At 36.5% G+C, this 23,256-nt stretch overlaps 1 protein-coding gene across 1 annotated transcript in view; it reads left to right on the top strand.

The window, feature by feature from the left end:
- Window positions 1-23,256, top strand: part of HMCN1 (hemicentin 1) — a 5,606,893-nt gene that overhangs the window by 4,470,815 nt on the left and 1,112,822 nt on the right. Inside the window, exon 70 of the mRNA XM_044085314.1 lies at window positions 17,712-17,793. Coding sequence (XP_043941249.1) covers window positions 17,712-17,793 — 82 coding nt within the window. The remainder of the gene's footprint in view (window positions 1-17,711; window positions 17,794-23,256) is intronic.

Raw genomic sequence — 23,256 nt, forward strand, 5'->3', positions numbered from 1 at the left:
GACCCTGCCAGGCCCAAAGAGACATGCAGACTTCAGATCTCATGACATTTCATCTTGTTCTTCCTCAGTCCCATGTTTTAGTATTATCGAATCCACACCTGTTCTAACCCCTTTGGAGGCTGGCAGTTAGTGAAGAGGATTAAGGCTATGAACTGTAAACAAGTTGCTTCCTGTAGTATTGGGTTTGATTCTCTCAACCTTCATTTGCCTACCATGTGACCTTGAGCAAATCACTTAACCATATAGTGCTTTGGAGCAATTGGAAAATTGAGCTAGGCCCTTCAGTGGTCTCCTGAACTATATTCCTAGTTACTACCTATGAGCATATAAACCTGGGAAGACTGTAGAATGAACTGTGTGCTGGTAAATAGTCTTCAGTAATAGCTGCAGAGCTGAGCTGAGTGCCAGTCCCAAGGCACCTGGGAAAGAGATCACCCTTTCAGGATCTTGACTGCCCCTTATCAGATGTGCTGAACATCAGTTGGAAATTCTTTTTTTTTTTTCAAAACAGGTTTATTGTTTTAACATATAAGAGAAATATCATAACAATTTTATACAAGTAATTAAAAATAGGTATTATTATAATATTCAACAAAACAACTAAAGTATTTACAAAGACATCCACTACAATCAGATCAATTAATTAAACTAAAATACCGTGCTATTGAAATTAGAATTTTTTTAACAAATTTTGTAAATTATCCCATACAATATAATATGATGTTTTTCTAGTTGTTCTCATTCTAATTGTGCTTATTTCCATATGGCACATTATATTCATAACATTTTTAAATTCATTGAACGAAGGAGGTGTATCTGAAATCCAATTTCTAGTTATTATTTTCCTGGCCACTGCTAGGATAGACCATAACAAGGGAAGCTTAATCTTTTAACACATTGAGGTACAGGTGTGTTGAATAATATAAGAGACTTAGAAATAATGAAATTATCTGTAAAAAGAGCCTGCAAAATTCATTAATTGACTTCCAGTATTCTTTCAACTTCATACAGTCATAAAACATATGAGCCCAGTCAGCATTAATTTCTACATTACATCTCTTACATAGATTATCTTTATTATTTATTTTATTCATCATCAAAGGTGTATAAAAGATCTATGTAAAAATTTCCATGTATAAAGTCTCCAGACAATGGAAGATGTAGTTCTATAAGCAGATTCCAATATATATTGTTTATCTTGTTGAGTTGGTGGGTCCCCATTAATAGAGGTGAAATAATTCCAGTATGAATCTACACTGTAAAAAGTTTCTTGTCTGATAATTTTATGTATATATGAAAGTTTACCTTTATCAGAAACTTTATGCTGTAAATTTAATATCAAGTAATCAATCAGTTTTGGAATAGATTCTTTAACTGTTATAGACATTAGATCTATTCTATCAATGAGATGTTGTCTAAAGATCTGAACCTCTAACCAGCAAGTTTCTCTTAGATCAAATTCTTGTTTTAAGAAATCTAGATTTTTAACTTTATTATCAGATATCAGCTGATACCAGTACTTTAGATCATTATCTATAGCTAAATGAGCTCCTTCAGAAGTAGATGACATAAGCATACCCTGAGTATACATTATAGGGAATACAATAAAATTCCATTCCCTATACTTAGGGTGCATGAATATAAAGTTACGATAACTAATAATAATATTTAATGGGTAACAAACCATATGTTTAGGTGTAATAGGTGAAGTACAAAATTCCTTTAGCAACCACAACATGGAGTTATTTACAATCATATTTTTATGTGTTAAGGAGATTTTCATGAAGTGCATACTAATTAGCTCCCAATAATCTTTCCATTTTGCGATATATGACTGATCTATTAATAAAGTAATAACTTTTATAATAGAAGAGATAATATATAAATTAAAGTCTGGAAAAGAAATAGCCCCTTGAGACCAGGTATTAGTATGTTTCTTTAATGCAATCCTAGGTCTATTAGGTGCCCATAAGAAATTTAACATTAGTGTATTCAGTTTCTTGATAATTATTTTTGTAGGTGAAAGTATTATTGATTGTATTAAGTATAAAATCTTGGGGAATATTATCATTTTAATAATTGTAAGTCTCTCCTCCATAGTAAAAAACATATTATTCCAGGTATTAAAAATATTTTGTATATTAAGAAAACAGGTATTATAGTTATTATATATAATAGATTTAATATCTTTAGATAGTATTATACCTAAATAAGTTATCTGACCTGAATTGGGTACATATTTAGTAAAATCACTAATGAGAATATTTTTTCGTGTATATATAGGTAGTATTTTAGTTTTTTTCTTCATTGAATATTAAACCAGAAATACTTTTAAAATTCATCATTTTATCAAATAAAGACTGCATAGAAGAATTAGATCCTGCTGATGTAATTAGAACATCATCTGCAAAAGTTGAATTTTTGATGTTGTATTTTCATCTATTTCAAAACCCTCTATGTCAGTACTGTTTCTAATCAAATTAGCCCAAGGCTCCATTACTAAAGTGAATAATAGTGGAGAAAGTGGACATCCTTGCTTTGTACCTTTAAGAATGGGTATTTTTGTGAAACATATGTTCCTACCTTAATATAAGCCAGCGTTCCTTTGTATAAATGCTCAATTAAATTTACAAATGCATCAGAGAAGTTTGTGCATTTCAGTAAGGTAAACAGATAGTCCCAACTTACTGAATCAAATGCTGAACCTATATCAAGACTAATAAGTGTTAAATCTTTCTTTTTCCTATTTGCAAAATCAATTAATGTTAAAGTTCTTCTTATATTATCAAAAGTATTTCTATTTACAATGAAGCCCGTCTGATCTATATCTATAATGCCGGGATGATTGTCTTCAATCTATCAGCAAAAATACTCATAAACATTTTATAATCAACATTAAGTAATGAGATGGGTCGATATGAAGAACATCTAGTTGGATCTTTATTAGGTTTTAAAATTGGTGAAATAAATGTATATTGCCAAGATGGGGGTTATTAACTCAGTTTGGGCCAAAATAAAAACCTTATGTATTAATGAATATGTAGTTTTAGAAAGGATTTTATATATCTCTGGTATAATACCATCATTACCCGGTGCTTTGTTTGATTTAAGCTTATTTATTTGTGTAATAACTTCTGTATATGAAATACTCTTGTCCAATAGTTTAATCTGTTGTTTATTAAGCTTTTTATTCATGTTTGTGGTTATAAACTCCTTTATTTTATCTTTAGGTTCCATGTTAATGTTGTTATGGTTAATCTTGTGAAAGTGATTTCTAAATTCATCCAGTATTGCTGGTATACTAGAAACATTCTTCTTTTCCTTAGAGAAAAGATTTCTTTGATATGGTTTTGTTTATTCAATCTTTTGTTTTATTTTTAAGTCTATGTAAGTATTTGGGGCTTATTGAATAAGACAAAACTTGTATTTCTCTAAAGTTATTTTAACTTTATGAGTTAAAATTTCTTTGTATTTCTCATTTAGTTTGTTTATTTCTTCAATAACTTTCTTGTCCATAATATTTTCTTTATTATTATGTTTATAAGAGTCTAATTTACTTTGAATATCTAACAATTCCTTATCCCAAGATTTCCTTTTATTATTATACCATCTGATACTTTGTCCATATAGATATGATTTTAAGGCATCCCAAACATAGACAATGGAGACTTCAGGAGTATTATTTATGTCTAGAAAATGTTGTACTTCTGAAAGTATATATTCTTTATAGTCTTTTAGCTGAGTTAAGTATGCTGGTATCCTTTTGATCTGAACATTATGAGTATTTTTATCATGAATTCAAAAACAATTGAGTTATGATCAGATATAGGACATGAAATGATTTTGGAATTAATTAAATCTGTTACCATCTGGTTAGAAATAAAGACCCTATCTATTTTTGAATAAGTTTTGTATCTGTTAGAAAAAAAGGTGTATGGTAATGATTTTGAATCTATCTGATTAATAATATCATTCAAATGATAAGAATTAGCAAAATCATTTAAATGTTTTGCATTAGATGTAATTCTTCTTTTCCTTATAGTGGTAGTATCACTTTCATGTAGTATACAATTAAAATCACCAGCTAAAATAATATCCCCTATAGAGAATGATATGATCTTATCAATATGATGTTTCACTGTATTAATACCAATTCCAGGTATCCAATATACATTAATTAAAGTGTAAGTCTTCCCATTAATTTGTATTGTAACCATACAAAACATTCATTTGTCATCCTGAAAAGACTTAATGGTTTTAGGAATGGGCATACTTTTATTCCATAAAATTGCCACTCCTCTTTTTTTCTGAGTGTGCTCTGAACTAACCAATACTGTATACTTATTAGTGGCTAGTTTATCAATATCTTTTTTCAAGAGATGGGTTTCTTGCAGGAAGACTAGATTGGCCTTGTGTAAATTAATGTATCTTATTAGGCTTGCCCTTTTACACGGATTATTCAATCCATTAATGTTTAAAGAAATTCCTTTTAAAGATGTCATTTGGCATTTTTAAAACTCAAGAATCTTATGATCGAAATAACAAATAACAAGATAAATAATGTTACATCTCCTCTTTTAGGTGTACCTTTAAATATAGCTGTATTTATTAAATCTCTTATGGGATTTTGTATAGGATTCAATTTTGTTTGTAGTGACAATGAGTGTACAAAATATATTGTGGATGTCAAAACTATATACATATAACAATGAACAAGTGAAAATAATGTAAGGATTAAACCTTGCATCCAGCCTGGAGTTGAAAACTCCAACTTAGAGTAGTATTTACTACTCAAGTTAACCCCTACCCTAAGCAGCAGTACCTCAGCTACCACCTTATCAATTTAATACTAGTTATATTTAACTGAGGTTAACAGTTTTCAATTCAATTATCTATCAAGACAAAACTACACATTTGGTAAAACAGCATCATATAAACTAAAATAAACTTTTTTTTTTTTTTTTTAAACTGTTCATACTACTATATAGATCTATGTAATATATAACACTTGTATTCAAATAGCATTCAAATAATCTTGATGTTAGAAATCAAGAGGAGAGAAAATTAGGTTCTAACATTCATTTAAATCAAAAACTTTGGCTAATATGATTCAGACATTACATATATTAAGATGCATCTATTTTCTGTCATGTGAATACTATTAACAGCTTCCAAAAAAAAAAATCTTGAATTGTTTGTATATGAGCATTTACTTAAACTCATTATTGTCAATAGAGTAAAATATTGTATTCATAAAAATTATTATAAATCATATTGCATAGTTATGCAAATTCTCAGAAACACTTGCATTATTAAAAAAAAGCCATCACACACATACACACAGACACACACACACACACATACATACATACACACACACACACACACACACATATATATATATATATATATATATATATATATATATATATGATCTCACTGAGTTATGTCCTTGTTGAGCACTATCCTACTTGCTGTCCCTAGAATAAATCTGTCTGCTTTATAGAAAATAATGCACAGCAAACACATTTTAGTAACCAGATTTTACAATCATGCTAACCTACTGCTTTAAAATATATCACATGACATTTCTTCCAGAATAGAATTATAAAATTGTTTATGCTTGTCAATCAGATGAATTAAATGAATTATAATAAAGTATATGTTTGGAACAGAAGTTTTTAACACAGATTATTATGCTGCTGTTAAGTAGATTTTCAAAAACATTTAAATAAATGTTTCATTTTCTATGCCTTCTAAAATAAGACATTTACTTACTACAAGAAACTACATCATTTAAACTCATTATAACTGACATTTTATGAATAGAGTATTTTTCCTGAATCTGTGGTGTGTCAGTATGATAACTAGGTCAGAGGTTATACTAACTGCTTTCAGTTTCTCTGTGAGAATTCTGTGAGTTGAAGCTTTTGAAGTAGTTCATGGACACTGTGCATGAGACAGCCCACATCCCAGATTGTCTCCCTTAACATTTTGGCGGGAAACTTATTAAAACTTGTGGCAAACATTCATTTTGTCAATAGAGTAAAATATTGTATTCATAGAAATTATTATAAATCATATTGGATAGTTATGCAGATTCTCAGAAACACTTGCATTATTATATAAAAAAAAAGCCATCACACTTACACACACACACACACACACACACACACACACACACACACACACACACACACACACACATATATATATATATATATATCTGATCTCACTGAGTTGTGTCTTTGTTGAGCACTATCCTACTTGCTGTCCCTAGAATAAATCTGTCTGCTTTATACAAAATAATGCACAGCAAACACATTTTAGTAACCAGATTTTACAATCATGCTAACCTACTGCTTTAAAATATATCACATGACATTTCTTCCAGAATAGAGTTATAAGATTATTTATGCTTGTCAATCAGATGAATTAAATGAGTTATAGTAAAGTATATGTTTGGAACACAAATTTTAACACAGATTATTATGCTGCTGTTAAGTAGATTTTCAAAAACATTTAAATAAATGTTTCATTTTCTATGCCTTCTAAAATAAGACATTTACTTACTACAAGAAACTACATCATTTAGACTCATTATAACTGGCATATTTTATGAATAGAGTATTTTTCCTGAATCTGTGGTGTGTCAGTGTGATAACTATGTCAAAGGTTATACTAACTGCTTTCAGTTTCTCTGTGAGAATTCTGTGAGTTGAAGCTTTTGAAGTAGTTCATGGACACTGTGCATGAGACAGCCCACATCTCAGATTGTCTCTCTTAACATTTTGGCGGAAACTTATTAAAAACTAGTGACAAACATTCATTTAGTAGTGTAAATGCATGTAAACATGACAAAACCTTCACAATGTATTCCACAGACCATTACAGCCTCTTACTTCTTTTCAGAAAGAGAAACAAATTGAATCACAGCTTGCCATTAAATCTTCAGATATTTTGACTGGTTATGAAACAAAACATTATAACTGACATATTTTATGAATAGAGTATTTTCCTGAATCTGTGGTGTGTCAGTGTGATAACTATGTCAAAGGTTATACTAACTGCTTTCAGTTTCTCTGTGAGAATTCTGTGAGCTGAAGCTTCTGAAGTAACTCATGAACACTGTGCATGAGACAGCCCACATCTCAGATTGTCTCTCTTAACATTTTGGCGGAAACTTATTAAAAACTAGTGACAAACATTCATTTAGCAGTGTAAATGCATCTAAACATGACAAAACCTTCACAATGTATTCCACAGATCATTACAGCCTCTATGTAAGTGAAATTAAGCCCAAAATTACCAACAAGCAATAAAACTCAACATTCTTCTCCCAACTCAATTTTCATACAAATCCTATTATTCATTGTGCCCACACAATCAAAAGCATTTCTATATATTAATAAAGAAAAGAAAAGAGAGTAGAAAATAAAAGGGAGTGAGGCAGAAATAAAAAATGTAAGAGAAAGCTGTAAGAAGTATATACAATGGAATGTTACTTACTGTTTATATTAATAGAGTTAAAAATAAAACATATTATTTACTCTTATTTAGTTCTGATTATTATTAGTTAAAGCATAACAGATTATTTACAAACAGGCATAAGCAGTATAATCAAGAAAGTATAATTAGAAATAGCATTTGAAGAACTTATAAAAACTTTTACAAGGAATAAATATGTTATTATTCTATTAATGATATTTTCATTACTGTTCTCTCCTGCCCTCCCCACCCTTTACCCACTACATAATCTAAATAGAATGTCATTGTTTAAACAAAGAAAATAATAAAAGGAGAAGGAAAAAAAAGGTAAAGATAAAAAAATGTATCAAATTACTAACCTTACTTCTTTTCAGAAAGAGAAACAAATTGAATCACAGCTTGCCATTAAATCTTCAGGTATTTTGACTGGTTATGAAACAAAACATTTCTTTGCACATAGAGAATAACTTTGATTAAATCTTTTCCAAAATATTTGTGGCTTTCTGGAAATGCAGGAACTATATTCAAAAAGATTAATAATGAACTAAAATGATGAGAGAGAAAAAAAACATATAACAAATCATTTGTTTTTTAGTCTCTTCTTCTTCTCTGAAGTCTTCCATGAAGCTTCAGTTGCCAATCTCTTTAATGAAGAACTAGCCCATTCCATTTCTTCTATTTTATCCAAAATCCTTTTTCTTTGACAAACAGTAAAGCAGAGTCTAAATCATCGAAAACCTTAGGACCATCAGGAAGGAAGATTTTAAGCTTGGCAGGAAACAGAAGGTATGTTTTAAACTGTGCTTTTTAAGCTCCCTTATTAGTGGCAGGAAAACTTTTCTTTTAGCTATTACCATGGAAGAATAGTCATTGTCAAACGCACAGTTGTCTCATTAATCTTAACAGGAGCTTTAGCCCAAGCAGATTTAAGAACCATCTCTTTATCAAAGATGATAGAAATCTAACTATAACTGATCTAGGATATTTTTGTTAGAGTTAGTATTAGCTATAGATCTATGTGCTCTTCGATACCAAAAGAGAATGCTTCTGGTAAGTCTAAAGTTTTAGGGAGCCAAGTTGTTAAAAAGAAGTAATATTGTTACCTTCAATATTTTCTGGCAGTCCAAAAATCCTAATGTTATTGCGCCTAGATCTATTTTCCAGGTCATCCAGCTTTGTTTGTAAATGTGTATTTTGTTTCAGCAGAAACTCAATGTTGATTTCCTCTTCTTGGATTCTATTTTCCATGTCATTCACAGCTTCTTCTATGCCTGTCATCTGGTTCTTCTGTTGTTGCAGGTCTGTATGTAACAGGTCTATTTGTTTTGTAGTTTTTTCTATGAAGGTGTCTATTTTAGTATCCATTTTATCCATTTTATCAGTAAGTTGCTGGATTATAATTATCAGAGACTGAAGTTCTTTCTTGATGCTGGAGTCTTGAGAATTTGTCTTACTGGAACTCATTTCAGACTGATAAACTGACAGGAAAATTTCCACAGTGATTTCTGACAGGAATATTGTTAAGATTTCCTTTCTTTTTTAGATATAGTTCAAGAACTATATAAAACAAACTTATTTAGAAAGAAAATTACTTCAAAAATTAATTTTTAAGTAATTAATTCCTGTCAGTATAATGAAATTGGTGGAGCTGAAGAAATCTGCTGCTATCCTGTGTTCATCCTTGGCCACGCCCCATCAGTTGGAAATTCTGATAATGTTGTTAGATAATTGACATGAGCAAAGTTTTTTTTTTTTTTATAAATTCATTATGCCCAATACTAATGAAGTATTGCCTTCTGTTGGCCTAGGCATCTGCTTATAGATGAAAGTCTCCTTTAACATTCAATTACAAAATATTTTCAGAAGAGTGTGTCACAGCTTGGCAAAAGGTTACCCCAACAGCAGTACAACCCTATTATTTTCAGGAGGGCCTTTGCCTGTCAAAAAGAGCACATTTATTTCCTTTGTTTGATTCTTTGAATTTGAACTTGAAGGTGAATCTCTAGGTAGCACTTCAGATCTTCTCACCAATGAACTATTATTCTAATGATGAGGAAACTATTGTGGTTTCTGTCCTGAATAAGTGTCTTTTAGCAACACCTTAATTCTTATGCAGGAGCACTTTAAGTGTGGCTCCAAAACGTGCCAGAATCTAAGTCACCTCTTGAAAATGGATAAATCTAATCCCTTAGAGGTTCTCCCTGTCTTCCAGGTATAAGGACATATTTGAGTCAGAATCAGTAGGGTTGGACTCCCAGACACCCACAGCCTTAAAGCCTGATAGATTTAAAATCAAAGAGACTTGGAAGTACCTTTATGAAAAAAACTGCCATCTGACCTGTGACGCCGCACCACTGGCCTAGAAATCAAGGAGCATCAATCCTCACTACTAGCATCAGTGGGGGACGTATATTGAGAGGATGACAAGTACACACACAGTATTTCCAGATGCAGCTCTCTGCATCAAGTGCAATTTCTATTAAGAGCACAAAGAGACTACAGTCAGTCAGGGGCTGGTTTCTACCTCTTTCTTCAGATCCCCAATAAGACTCCCCACTGGCACAGCCATAGGGTTGAGATCTCAGTTGAGTGGCCAAGCCAAGACGTCCAGCACCCTCTCTGTCCAACCAGTGCTTCCTGTTCCTGCCCGAGTAGCTGACACACACACACTTTGAGGTTTGATTCACACACACACACACATACACACACACACACACACACACACACACACACACACACACACACACACACACACACACACACACACACACACACTTGGGAAAGGCTGGCACAAGTTTACTAGCTGTGCCCCTTCTGCCCAGACCATAAGGTAGTTATTACTGCCACCAGCCAACTCTTTATCAACTACTTTAAGGCTCTTAACAAAGGGTATCCAATCTTACTGTGTAATTTTACTGTTAATAAAAATGGTAGTTTGACCAAGAGCAAGGCTGTTAGGAGTGGCCTACACAGTGTCACCAAATAAATATGCAGGTACTCTCAGAACTTAGATACGTCTAGCAGATCAACCACAATGAAATGTTTAAATGTATTTAATAATAAACAATGAAAGAAGAAGACAATACTAAATATATAATCACAGTTACATCAGAGTTCAAAATCACAGGAAATGTTTAAAACAACATTGCAGGACAGTCTCAAATAAATAAAGAAAACATTTATGCTAAGCTTTGCTATATTCCTGACTATATCTAAAAGAATTATACTGTACCCTAGCATACTTACTTCAAAGCAGGCAAGACAGATGTGGTGAGTGGGTCTTCCAGCTGATGTTGTCAGGTCAAAGAAAATACAAAATAGTCTCTGCCAGAGAGTTCTTAAATTAATATCTCAAATGTTACTGCTGGTATTGCTTGCAGAATGACATAATTTCTTGTCAGCTGACTCTATCCCAGGTGAAAAACAACCATTGATGCAGCTGGTAGCATTTAGCATCTACCTGGGAAATGCATACACAAGGGCTTTCCTCAAATCTTGGTACTTGCTGGAAGTCATAAAACAATAAAACACTTGCAAGACAATGCAGAGAATCTCTAGTTCTAGACATTGTGTCTGTTACTGCACTGAAACTGAAAGATAACATCTTTTTATTATGTGGCCATAAAGTAATTTAATTTCAGCTATTTTTCTGAAGTTAACCTCTGATGTTCCAGTTTCCATTGTTAAAATATATACATCTAAACCGTTACAATAATTTATGCACATTTCTGTTATTTTCCAGTGGGGTACACTGTGGTTATATTTTTTAAAGCTCAGTACTTTACAAACCCTTTTCAACACACACTTCTGTGCCAGCAGTTTGATGTCCACATAACATACAGTTCTAATCCGTTTGTAACACAAACGTCTTACATGAAGCATGTTGACATTCACAAATAACACATAAACAATTACAAAATTCCACAGCTGTGCTGGCAGTATCTGTCTTTCTCTCAGTTCTGTATAAATCTTGTTGATATTCACAAATGACATATAGTTATTTACAAAATTCCAGATACCTGGACTGGCAGTATCTCCTTTCGTGACATGACCCAACAGTTTTCTTTGGAAGTTGTAAGAAGACCTAAGCTGCTGCCATATCTGAACGTATACCCAAGTTATAAGGAGAGAAGGGTCTTGGACCAATTTTCAAAGAAATAAAGCTCAATTACTCTTGTATCAGAGGCTAAAAAAATTCCAAATGCATATTGTAAATTACCAAGGAAACATTCTTTATCAAGTTGAGAATATGGTCTCAGGTATCTCAGATGAAGCCTTAAAAGACAGAGTCTGCAGATTGATTCAGACTTTATTTAAAGTGGGTAAGCATTCTATTGAATGCAGGAGGGAGGTTCTTGATATCTGCAACAGAGAAGCCATCACTAGACCGTAACTCCAAGGCATGCCAGGCTTAGACTGCAGACATTTGCCAAAGAATGTTAAAAGACAGCTTTTGGATGCTCCTTTAAAGACTTAATATTTTGTCATTCCTCAGAAGAGATCCTTAAGAACTTATACATAGCACATAGTACTAAACTAAAGTTATGACTTCTTAATGAGATGCTTCCTTTTCCAAGGATACAGGGTTTGAATCTTTTCATCTTCATCTGCTTACTGTGTGATTTTTAACAAATTACTTTACCAGACTGTGCTTTGGGGCAACTTGGAATTTGGACTATGGTCCTTAATAGTCTCATGAATCACATGCCTTATCAGTGATCAATGCAGTGGAAACAAATTTCATTCTTCCGCTTCTTAGATAAACAAAAAACTATCTGGTCACACTATGGCCTTTTAACAGGAAGTAAACTGGGGCAGGCCAGTTGAAAGCAGAGGAATGCCTATGTGAAAAAAACAGGCTTAAAGAGCCAGAAAGGGCAGGGGTGCATACCAAGGTAGGGGAGGGAAGGCAGGTCCACTCAACTGTTGGAATCTTCAAGCCACTTCTGAATTTGCTACCAGCTGCACCTCCCCCCATCTCCTCTACCTTTTTTCTACCTCTTGGGGTCAGGTTATCTCATTTTAAGGGAAACACTTTCAGCCAGACTTCCAGCAGATGGATAGGCAACATTATCTCTTAAGGATATAGTCTAGAGTTCAGAGCAGTTCTGCCTTTTATGAGCATGCCTGCAATCCTTTGGAGCCACATACCAACGGCATTGGAGATGATGGAGCACTTGATCACCTGTGCCATGGCAGTAAAAATTCCTTTGTAAGAAGAGGAACAGGGTTTTTACCTGTCTGTAATGCTGAAGCACAAGAGTTCAGTTTGACACGTGCTTTTGAAAACCATACTCTGCAGTTCACTTTTCTCAAGCTACATCACATGAAGATAACTTTATATTAAGCACATTTAAACTGAGAAGACCTTTACTCCTCCAAGTCTGTAAGTAAAATATTTATTTTGCTGAAGCCACACACAAAAACTTAACTGTGCTAGCAACCATCAGTGTTAAAATATTTAATGGCTGTCCCTCTGTGTCTGCAGTTTACCTTTCCCAGCTTTTATCTTGGTTGATGCTCTAGGAAGCTTTCCCACCCATATGTCTGCTATTTTCTCTACCTCCTTTTCTGTTCAGTAAGTTCTGCTCCTAACAACCATCATCTCTCTAGATAATCTTTCTCCTGCTTGACTTTACATATTCAGTAGTGGTGCTGCCAGAAGTAAAGCATTCATAGAAGTCATTAAAGTGTGCAAAGGATTAAAGTCTAGCACTGCAGCATAGAGGGATAAAGCCCTGTCTATGACCAAGATGACATGAGCTTGATTAGGGGCTTGGCTGCTAGAAGAGCTGAGCTAGGGATGGAGGGGTAAGCAGCAAACACTTTTTTCCTACCATAGAAAGATGAACAAGTGGTCTAGTGGATGCTTTTTTGCCAATTGCAAGCAAAAGCTAGTAGGTAATACTGGCATAACCAGAGACTTGGGCTTGGCTTACCAAGATGGGGATGGTGGCCCTCATTTGCATGTGGGTGGAAGCAGTCACACACAGGAAGAGTGTAATAGGCTCTTGCAATGACGCCATCACCTTCCTCAGCCACCAAGTAGGGTTAGGCATTAAAACAATAGCCCCTGATGGTTGCCTTGATAACTTCTCCTGCAATCATATTGCACCATATAGGAAATGAATAGGCTAATTCATCACTGAAGACTAATGCTTAGGCAACGGGGGTTAAAAGAGGACTGAGAAGAATGCAAAAGATTGATCAGTAGAATATACATATATATATATATATATATATATATATATATAGGATTACTGTTAGAATTTCGAAATGAACTCCATCGACTGTACTATTGTCGAACACGGAAGTTTGAAAACGGTAATATCGATGACAAAAAAAACAACCTAGGAACGGGTTTTAACATGGGTTGAGATAGGTGTTCAGTGTTATTCCGAACTACAAACATCTCCCCTGTCTTGACCCATGTTAAAACCCGTTCCTAGGTTGTTTTTTTGTCATCGATATTACCTTTTTCGAACTTCCGTGTTCGACAATAGTACAGTCGACGGAGTTCATTTTGAAATTCTGATAGTAAACCTATATATATATATATATATATATATATATATATATATATATATATATATATTAGATATAAAAAGTTTATACACCCCTGTTAAAATGCCAGGTTTTGTGATATAAAAAAATGAGACCACAATAAATCTTTTCAAAACTTTTCCCACGTTTAATGTGACTTAGAACCTATACAATTCAATTGAAAAACAAATCTGTTAGGGGAAAAAATATAAAATGTAAAAAACATACAATAAGCTGGTTGAATAAGTGTGCACACCCTTAAACTAATACTTTGTTGTGTATGCACACCCTTAAAGTAATACTTTGTTGAAGCACCTTTTGATTTAATTGCAGCATTCAGTCTTCTTGGTTAGGAGTCTGTCAGCATGGCACATCTTGACTTGGCAATATTTGCCCACTCTTCCTTGGAAAAGTGCTCCAAATCTTTCAGATTGTGAGGGCATATCTTGTGCACAGCCCTCTTCAGGTCACTCCACAGATTTTCTATTGGATTTAGGTCTGGGCTCTGGCAGGGTCAATCAAAACTTTAATTTTCTTCTGGTGAAACCATTCTTTTGTTGATTTGGATGTATGCTTGGGGTCATTGTCATGTTGAAAGGTGAAATTCCTCTTCTTCTTCAGCTTTCTAGCAGACGCTTGAAGTTTTGGGCCAAATGTGACTGGTATTTGGAACTGTTCATAATTCCCTCCACCTTGACTAAAGCCCCAGTTCCAGCTGAAGAAAAGCAACCCCAAAGTATGATACTGCCACCACCATGCTTCACAGTGGGGATGGTGTTCTTTTGATGATGCGAAGTGTTGTTTTTGGGTCAAACATGCCTTTTGGAATTGTGGCCAGAAAGTTCAACCTTGGTCTCATCAGACCATAACACATTCTCCCACATGTTTTTGGGAGACTTGATGTATTATTTTGCAAATTTTAGCCAGGCTTAGATGTTTTTCTGTGCAAGAAAAGGCTTCCGTCTTGCAACCCTACCTCATAGCCCAGACATATGGAGAATATGGGAGATTGCTGTCACATGTAGTACACAACCAGTACTTGCCAGAAATTTCTGCAGTTCCTTCAGTGCTGCTGTAGGTCTCTTGACAGCCTCCCTGACCAGTTTTCATGTTGTCTTTTCATCGATTTTGGAGGGACATCCAGTTCTTTGCAACATCACCGTTGTCCCATATTTTCTCCACTTTTTGATGACTGTTTTCACTGTGTTCCATGGTATATCCAATGCTGTGGAAATTTTCTTTGTACCTTTCTCCTGACTGATACCTTTCAACAATGTGATCCCTTTGATGCTTTGTAAGCTCTCTGTGAACCATGGCTTTTTGCTGTAGCAGGCAACTGCGTAAATGTCAGGAAAATCCTACTAGGACAGCTGAACTTTATTTGGGGTTAATCAGAGTCTCTTTAATTGATGTCAGGTGTGTACCCAAGAAGACTGAATGCTGTAATTAAATCAAAGGTGCTTCAACAAAGTATTACTTTAAGGGTGTGCACACACAACAACGTATTAGTTTAAGGGTATGCACACTTATACAACCAGAGTATTGTACATTTTTTATTTTTTATATTTTTTCCCTTAGCAGATTTGTTTTTCAATTGAATTGTACAGGTTCTAAGTCACATTAAAGGTGGGAAAAGTTTTGAAATAATTTATTGTGATCTCATTTTTTATATCACAAAAACCTGGAATTTTAACAGGGGTGTGTAAGCTTTTTATATCCACTGTATGTATGTATGTATATACATATATATATATATATATATATATATATATATATATATATATATATATATATATATATTATATATATGTAGATAGATATATAGATATAGATGTATATCACTAAATCAGTGTAAGCAGTGCTAAAGATATTTTTGTTGGAAATTAAGTGAAATTGGGACACAAATATTAGGATATAAAAATATAGAAGCAGGAAGATTGAGCAACATGGAAGATGCTGCTATAATGTAATATTTCAAGAATGGTTTTATCACAGAAAAGAATGTAATTGATTTGAAAAATCATTCAAAAGGCTGAAATGGTGCAGAAAATGGTACAAATTCCCTTTAGATATAAAAGGATTGCGTATATAAAATGGGTGGGATGAAAGTTGCTAAACTGGTGGGGGAACACCTTGGGGTTCTCAAAGACGGAAGAGAGGTGGAGGTTGAATCTCTGACAATCTTGCTTAGGCTTTCCTTAGAAACATTTTACAATATGCACTGAGTTGTCACTGCTATGACAGTGATACTTGGTTTTGACTAATGCTGAATATAGCTGTGTAGTTTGTACTGCAGATGGCATCACATCACTTCTATAGTACATTGTCTATGATGGCTGGCCATTAAATGATGGTTATATCGCATTCAGATCAGATCTCTGACTGCTGTGAACCATAGTACACACGTTTGTCAATATTTATGAGGTTCTGTGTGCATGAGGATTATGGTGCAGGATGTTGTTAGGCTGACTTCTGCGCTTCTAACTACTGAGTTACAATGACACCAATTCAGTACATGGAAATACATTTCATAAGGAGTCATTACCTAAGAAGAACAAGGCACTGGGTTGAGAAGACTTCAGACAGTTGACTTTATTTAGTGCTTTCGTCGGCAGTACACTCTTGACTTCCTGAGAATAAAATTGTGCTCATGACAATTTCCTTTTATATGCAAAACTAGTCACATGACCAAATTAATAAAAATCACATTTCTATGAACTTTTTTAAAAAATTAAAACATAATGAAGAAGTGTTTGTTATGCTTATAACTAAACTCTCATATGTTATTAAATAGTAAATTGTCTTCCTTCTCTACACGACATCTATGAATTACAGGAATTAATGAATAAAGACAGGGGTAAATACATGTGTGAATAAAATAAGTAAATAACTACGCCAGGACAGGTCCAAACCTTACATAAATTGATACACACATTCATTTTGATTGCATAAGTACCCCAACTTGGTACCTTCCCATAAGGTTCTCTACTTGAAATATTTTATATATGAAAATCAGCTTTTAATTTAAGAATACTAGAAATGGATATGATTTCATCTGGGTCAGGGGGTTGGATGGCTTTAACCCTCAACTGCCACAATAATTCCCTATATTCCAGGAATAAGTCTGTGGGCCCACCCCTTGAGTTGTCAAACTGGCCTATGGCTGAGAATCTGAACGAATGTCCTGGGTATTCGTGTATATGCTTGGCTAGGGCATTGTTCATATAACCTTTTTGTATATTGTGTATGTGTTGGTAAATACCTTTTTTGAAAGTATTTTTGGTCTTGCCGATATAAAAATGCCCACAGCATTAACATATGGCGGTCTTACTGTAGCAATTAAACTTGTGTTTTAAAGTGATTCTACTAAAACCTAAACTGTCTATCTCCCCTTCGAGAATGTATTGACATTGTGGGCAATAACCACACTTCTTCATCCCACCTTTTGTGTTACATTCCTTCCGTCTTTCTAGTAAATTCTTTAAACATAAATCTTTGTTGTATACAATAACAGGTTTGTTTCCCTTCATAAGCAGTTCATTACCTAAGAAGAAGAAGATATTGTGTTACCCAGATATGTACATTTGATAGTTGTAATTCTTTCTGAATGAATAAATTGTATTTAACATATGTTTGCAAATTCAGTTTTGCAAGATTACACTTATTTTATTTATTTCTAGGTTGAGGACACAGGCAGATATACATGTTTAGCATCCAGCCCAGCAGGTGATGATGACAAAGAATATTTTGTAAGGGTGCATGGTACGTTAATATTTTTTCAATTTTTGATGAATATTTTCTTCTGTAGATAAATTACTTGACATTTCTTTGTAAATCATGTTTTGTGTGTAAAAAATAAAGAAATGCTGTGTTGGTCCATAAACACAAAACACAAAATACACTGGACCCCAGACATGAGGTAATGCTGTTTATTGTCCCAACATAGGTTTTGTAATTAGTTGAGCTTTTGAGCTACCATGTGTCCTTCATTAGAAGTTATTAAGTGGTTGATGTTAAATACAGTGCTTTAATACCTACTTGTGTCTAGAAAGGTAGAACCTTTATTTCCAATTGGCTAAAAAAGAAAACGTGAAAAATGCTAATGTGGGAAAAATGTGCACCTGAGACTGCACTGCAGCGACAGGCACTGTGTGTGTGTGTGTGTGTGTGTGTGTGTGTGTGTGTGTGTGTGTGTGTGTGTGTGTGTGTGTGTGTGTGCGCGTTTCGTACATTACATTAGAGTTAGTGTTCATTTAGCAGAGAGGGTAACTTGTCAGTACATCACAATGCAAGAGATGTGTAGTGAGATTAGTCGAATTCAGAGAAGAAAAACAAGACGTTATCATTTGTAATCTGTCTGTTAAACAAGAAATGTTTGCAAGATAGATGTTTTGGTCAGCAGAAAATATGAATCAGTAACACTGTCCAGTTCACATTGCTGAAAAAGGCAGGTACTAACCAAGAGAAAAAGTTACAGAGTTAGAATGTATAGATGTACACAGTTAGTACACTAAACAGGCTGTAGTTTAGCTGTCTGGGAGAAAGACAGAAAGAAGGAGAGTGAAAGAGGGAATGTGTTGTTATGCCAGTCTAAGCTTCTGTTAAAAGTTCTATTATATTGTTAAAAGTCTGAACATTAAGGCCTTACTGACTGTTAAGTTTATAGTTAATGCGGTTCTGAGTTTCTGACTAGAATGTTGCCTTATGAGAAAGTAACTACACACTTTTTATGGATAAAATAGAGGTGCTAAAACATAGACCCCAGTAATCTTTACAGATACTGTTGACATTCTAAGATAGCAAATTGAATTCAGAGTAAATTCATCATAAGTCATGTATTACCAGAAAAAAAAATGTTGCTCTTCAGTACACCTTATTTGTGTCCAAATTTTAAACACCTTTATTAATTTATTACTTCAGACATGGGGGCTTTACATGAACAAAAAAGAAAACAAATAGTAATGTTTTTTCATGCATTATACATTGCATATGTTTTCTTTCTTTATAACAATACAGTCTAACATTACATGATTTGAGCAATTCCTGCCTTCTCTTAAACATCACTCCTCCTGAACATTATTCTGCAAATATTGTTTGTATAACATCCAATGTTAAGTTGTCAATCTCGCCTTCATTCTTGCTGGATGGGTTCGGAGCCAATCCTCGGCTCCGACTCGGCACTTGCTAAGCTCGAGAGCTAATTTTACCAGCTCGAGGCAACCCTTTATCCCATGATGCAAGGCGGAGATTACCCAGATCTCGTTTGCCGCTTCGCTAATGTGGTGCCTTCTTTTACCAGCTCTTGGTGAGTGAACTTTTCAGAGACTTTTAGTCTACCCCCCTTTAATTTTATATATAAATATTATATTTTTGTCAATTATCGACTCACCTTAGCCCTATTCCCGTCAGTGTTCCCTTCTTTTTGACTAAATATTCCCTTGTCCCTAGTCAGGCCTTAGGCCTTCCCCTCCCTAAATTTTTCCTGTCAGGGATTGTTTGTGTGTGACTGTGTGTTTTCCCTGGTTAATGTAATTTAATTTAATTAATTTAAAATTGTTGGACTGAGTGTTTTTTGTGTGTGATTGTGTTACTGTTGTTCATCGACACAGTTATGTCGAAGGACACTAAGGTCTCAGGCTTCAAGAAGTGTGACTCGTGCTGTCAGAAGATGTCTCTGACAGACAGTCACACTTCTTGTGTTTATTGCCTGGGACCTTCGCACCTGCAGGACTCTTGTGTTATTTGTCATGCTTTCAGCCCAAGAGTCCTGCAGGAACGAAAAAATAAACTCATATTAAGGGGTTTATTAAAGCCCGAGAGCTCCCAGACTAAGTCGGTGCCGGGGAAGCCCTCGAAGCCTGTTAAGCCTTTGGCTCAAGCTTCCAAGCCGTCGGCTTCAGGTCCTTCCTCACCAGGCTCGAGATCGGCTCCGGCCAGAGCCGATCTTTCCATGCCAGTCTCAGTATCGGCTCCATCCGGCGCTGATACTACCAGATCCAGACACTCAGTGCCGGCTCTGGCTGGAGCCGACGTATCTTCGGCTCCGATGGCTCCATTGATCTCAAAGAAGAGATCTCGATCCCCTTCAGTGGAATCCATACATTCGGCTCCGAGATCACCTTTGCTCTCGGAGCGGAGCCATCGGAGCCGATCTTCTCGGTCATCCAGGCTATCTGATCACGACCTTGAGAGAGTGGTGAGTAGACTATTAAAGTCTCAGGCATCGGCCCAAATACTCCATAGCCCATCTCTACAGATGGTAGCTATATCACATCCACCGAGCATTCCTCCTCCGACTCTCTTACAGAGTTCGGAGCCGGAGCTCCTCGGAACCGGTACCGTTGTGACTTCGGAGCCGATACCACCCCTTTCGGCTCCGTCGTCCTCGGCTCTGATTTCCTCCTTGAGACCTTCATTGGAGGGATCCGGGCATCTAGTCTCTCTCGTCGGCTCCGAGGGGGCGAGTGGCATCGGACCCTTGTCCGACCCCGTTCTCCCTCTCGGAGCTTCGGCGTTGGTGAGCTCGGCCCCAACATCTGCCTCGGAGCCTTCCCTCTCGGTGAGGCCTGGGGTTCCTATCTCTTCGGAGAGCGAACTTTCTGGTCTCTCTGACGGGGGAGCCTTCGAGGTGATGAGGAGTGTACTAGCCCCTGGGCTTAGTCAATGGACAGTTCCATCAGCTCCTCCCACTACAGTGCCTGCTGATGTCTCTTCCCACTGTCTTGCTCCCGGACCCAGAGATCCAACGCCTCAGGTTTCCCCATTGGGAATATCTTCCTCTTCCGAGGCTTTTCCTGATCCATCAGGGGAACCCCCGCGTAAGAGGACATGTAAGAGGAAACATTTAGACTCCCCTGAGTCTACTACATCAGATACTGACTTGGATGAGTCGGAGGGATCCCCAAGGTCCTCCTCTGAGGATGTCTCATTTTCAGACATCCTTGAAATCCTGAAACAGAGGGGGAACTGGCCTTCCCTTAATCCCTCCGAGGACGAGTCAGTATACCTGGAGGCATTCGGATCTCGACCCTCCACCTCCTGGGTGTCTCCGCCTTTCGACCCTCTCATGGAGGTAGTGGCTCAGAAGGCGTGGATGGCTCCAGATTCAGCGGAACCTATCCCTAGGAGACCTTCAAAATTTATTACTGCCCCACAAGACAGACAATATTTGACAAAGGGTGTCCCAGTTGATGCCATGGTGGTGGCTGCTGCCATCAAGAAGGAATTAGCTGATCCTTCAGTACCTGTCCATCCTCCTAATAAAGATTCTAGGACTATGGACAGGTACGGTAAGCAGATTTTTTCTTCAGCGACTTTTGCTATGAGATCGCTGAACTACTTATGCCACTTCACCCGCCTTCAAAGAGACGTTCTTAAAGAGTTTGGAGAAGTTTTACAGGATCCGTCAGCTGCTGGGTCTCAGGATAAGATTAGCTCACAGCTAGGAATCCTTAACTCCATTGCTAACTCCTCCATGCGGCTCATTTCTTATGCAGCCGATGGAGCGAGTAGGGCCGCAGGCACAGGAGTGGCTTTAAGGCGTCAGTCCTGGATGCGGCTTTGTAATTTTGCAGACCCCTTCAAGGCGTCTTTCACAAACTCCCCCTTTGATGGCTCGACCTTGTTCGGTCCTCAAGTGAAAGACACATTGACTAGATGCGAACAAGATGGCAAGACTCTTTCTGCCGTATGAGTCCGTTTCTCCACCCCTTCTAGACCTTACCCCAAAGGACAGAAGGGAGGGAAAATGTGGTTCCGCAAATCTCAAGGAGTCACGCCTGATGCACGAAGTCAGTTTACCCCCAGAGGCAGAGGGGGTAACAATAATAGACGCTGCCCTAGGGGCAGAGGTGGTCCGCAGAATCAGGGTAGCAGAAAGCCTCTTTCTGACAAACCCTTCCAGCATCTCTGAGATGTTGCCCGATTGTCCGCCTTCGGAGGCAGTCGGGGGAAAACTATCGCTGTACCCAATAGCCTGGCTTTCCCTTTCTCAAGACAAATGGGTACAGTCAATTATATCCGAGGGTTACAAAATTCCCTTTATTCAAACCCCAATTCAACAAAAGGGAACCCTTCCAGATGTTCCACCCGGTCTAAGGGAATTAGCAGTACTAGAAATATCAAAACTGCTAGTAAAAAGAGCCATCCAGCCAGTCCCAGCAGACCAAATAGGATCCGGAATCTACTCAAGGTTCTTTTTAGTTCCAAAAAAAGACAGGAGACTGGAGACCAATATTAGATCTCAGCAAACTCAACAAGTTTGTAAAGAAATCAAGATTCGGATGGTCACGCTTCAGTCCATTCTGCCCTTTCTGGGCAAGGACAATTGGATGTGCTCGATAGATCTTCAGGATGCGTACTACCACATAAAAATTCACAGACGCTCCAGAAGATTTCTCCGCTTCCGGCTGGGGACCAGTCACTTCCAATTCAGAGCCCTGCCCTTTGGACTCACTACAGCCCCCAGAATGTTCACCAAATGCATGGCAGTGGTTACGGCTCACCTGAGACGTCAAGGATTCCAGGTGTTTCCATATCTAGATGACTGGCTCCTCACTGCCCCCACCAGGCATCAGCTTCTCCAAGCCAGAAATGACACCATTCACACTTGCAGAGGGCTAGGAATTTCTATAAATTTCGAAAAATCTGCCTTGTCGCCTTGTCAATATATTACTTTTATAGGCGCAAGATTGGACACCGTACAACTTTCAGCAAGGTTGACAGACCAAAGGATCTTGGACATTCAAAGACACGTCCAAGTGATTCTATTCAGCAAAAAAATTCAGGCCAGATTTGCTCTAAAAGTACTGGGTCTTATGGCGGCTGCCATAACACTTCTTCCCCTCGCCCGCTTTTACATGCGGCTTCTACAATGGATACTATTCACCCAATGGTCCTTTCAACAACTTCCCATGCGTCACTAGATCATAGTAACTCCAGCTTGCAAAAGTCATCTGACTTGGTGGATATCGTCCCCTCAAATCCATCAAGGCAGACCATTTGTTCCTCTTGCCCCGGTTGCCACGGTTGCATCGGACACCTCCCTGATCGGGTGGGGGGCATTATCAGGGCAGAATGGTCCATGGCACTTGGCAACCTTTCGAGTACCATCTGCACATAAATGTTCTGGAGATGAGAGCAGTGCTTTTAACGTTGCAAGCCCTCAGCGACTTTCTTCCCCTGGGAACTATTGCAGTCCAAACGGACAATATGTCCGTAGTGTGG

Source organism: Protopterus annectens, chromosome 10.part0, assembly GCF_019279795.1.
Source record: "Protopterus annectens isolate FY-2018-M chromosome 10.part0, PAN1.0, whole genome shotgun sequence".
In the NCBI taxonomy this organism is placed as follows: domain Eukaryota; kingdom Metazoa; phylum Chordata; order Ceratodontiformes; family Protopteridae; genus Protopterus; species Protopterus annectens.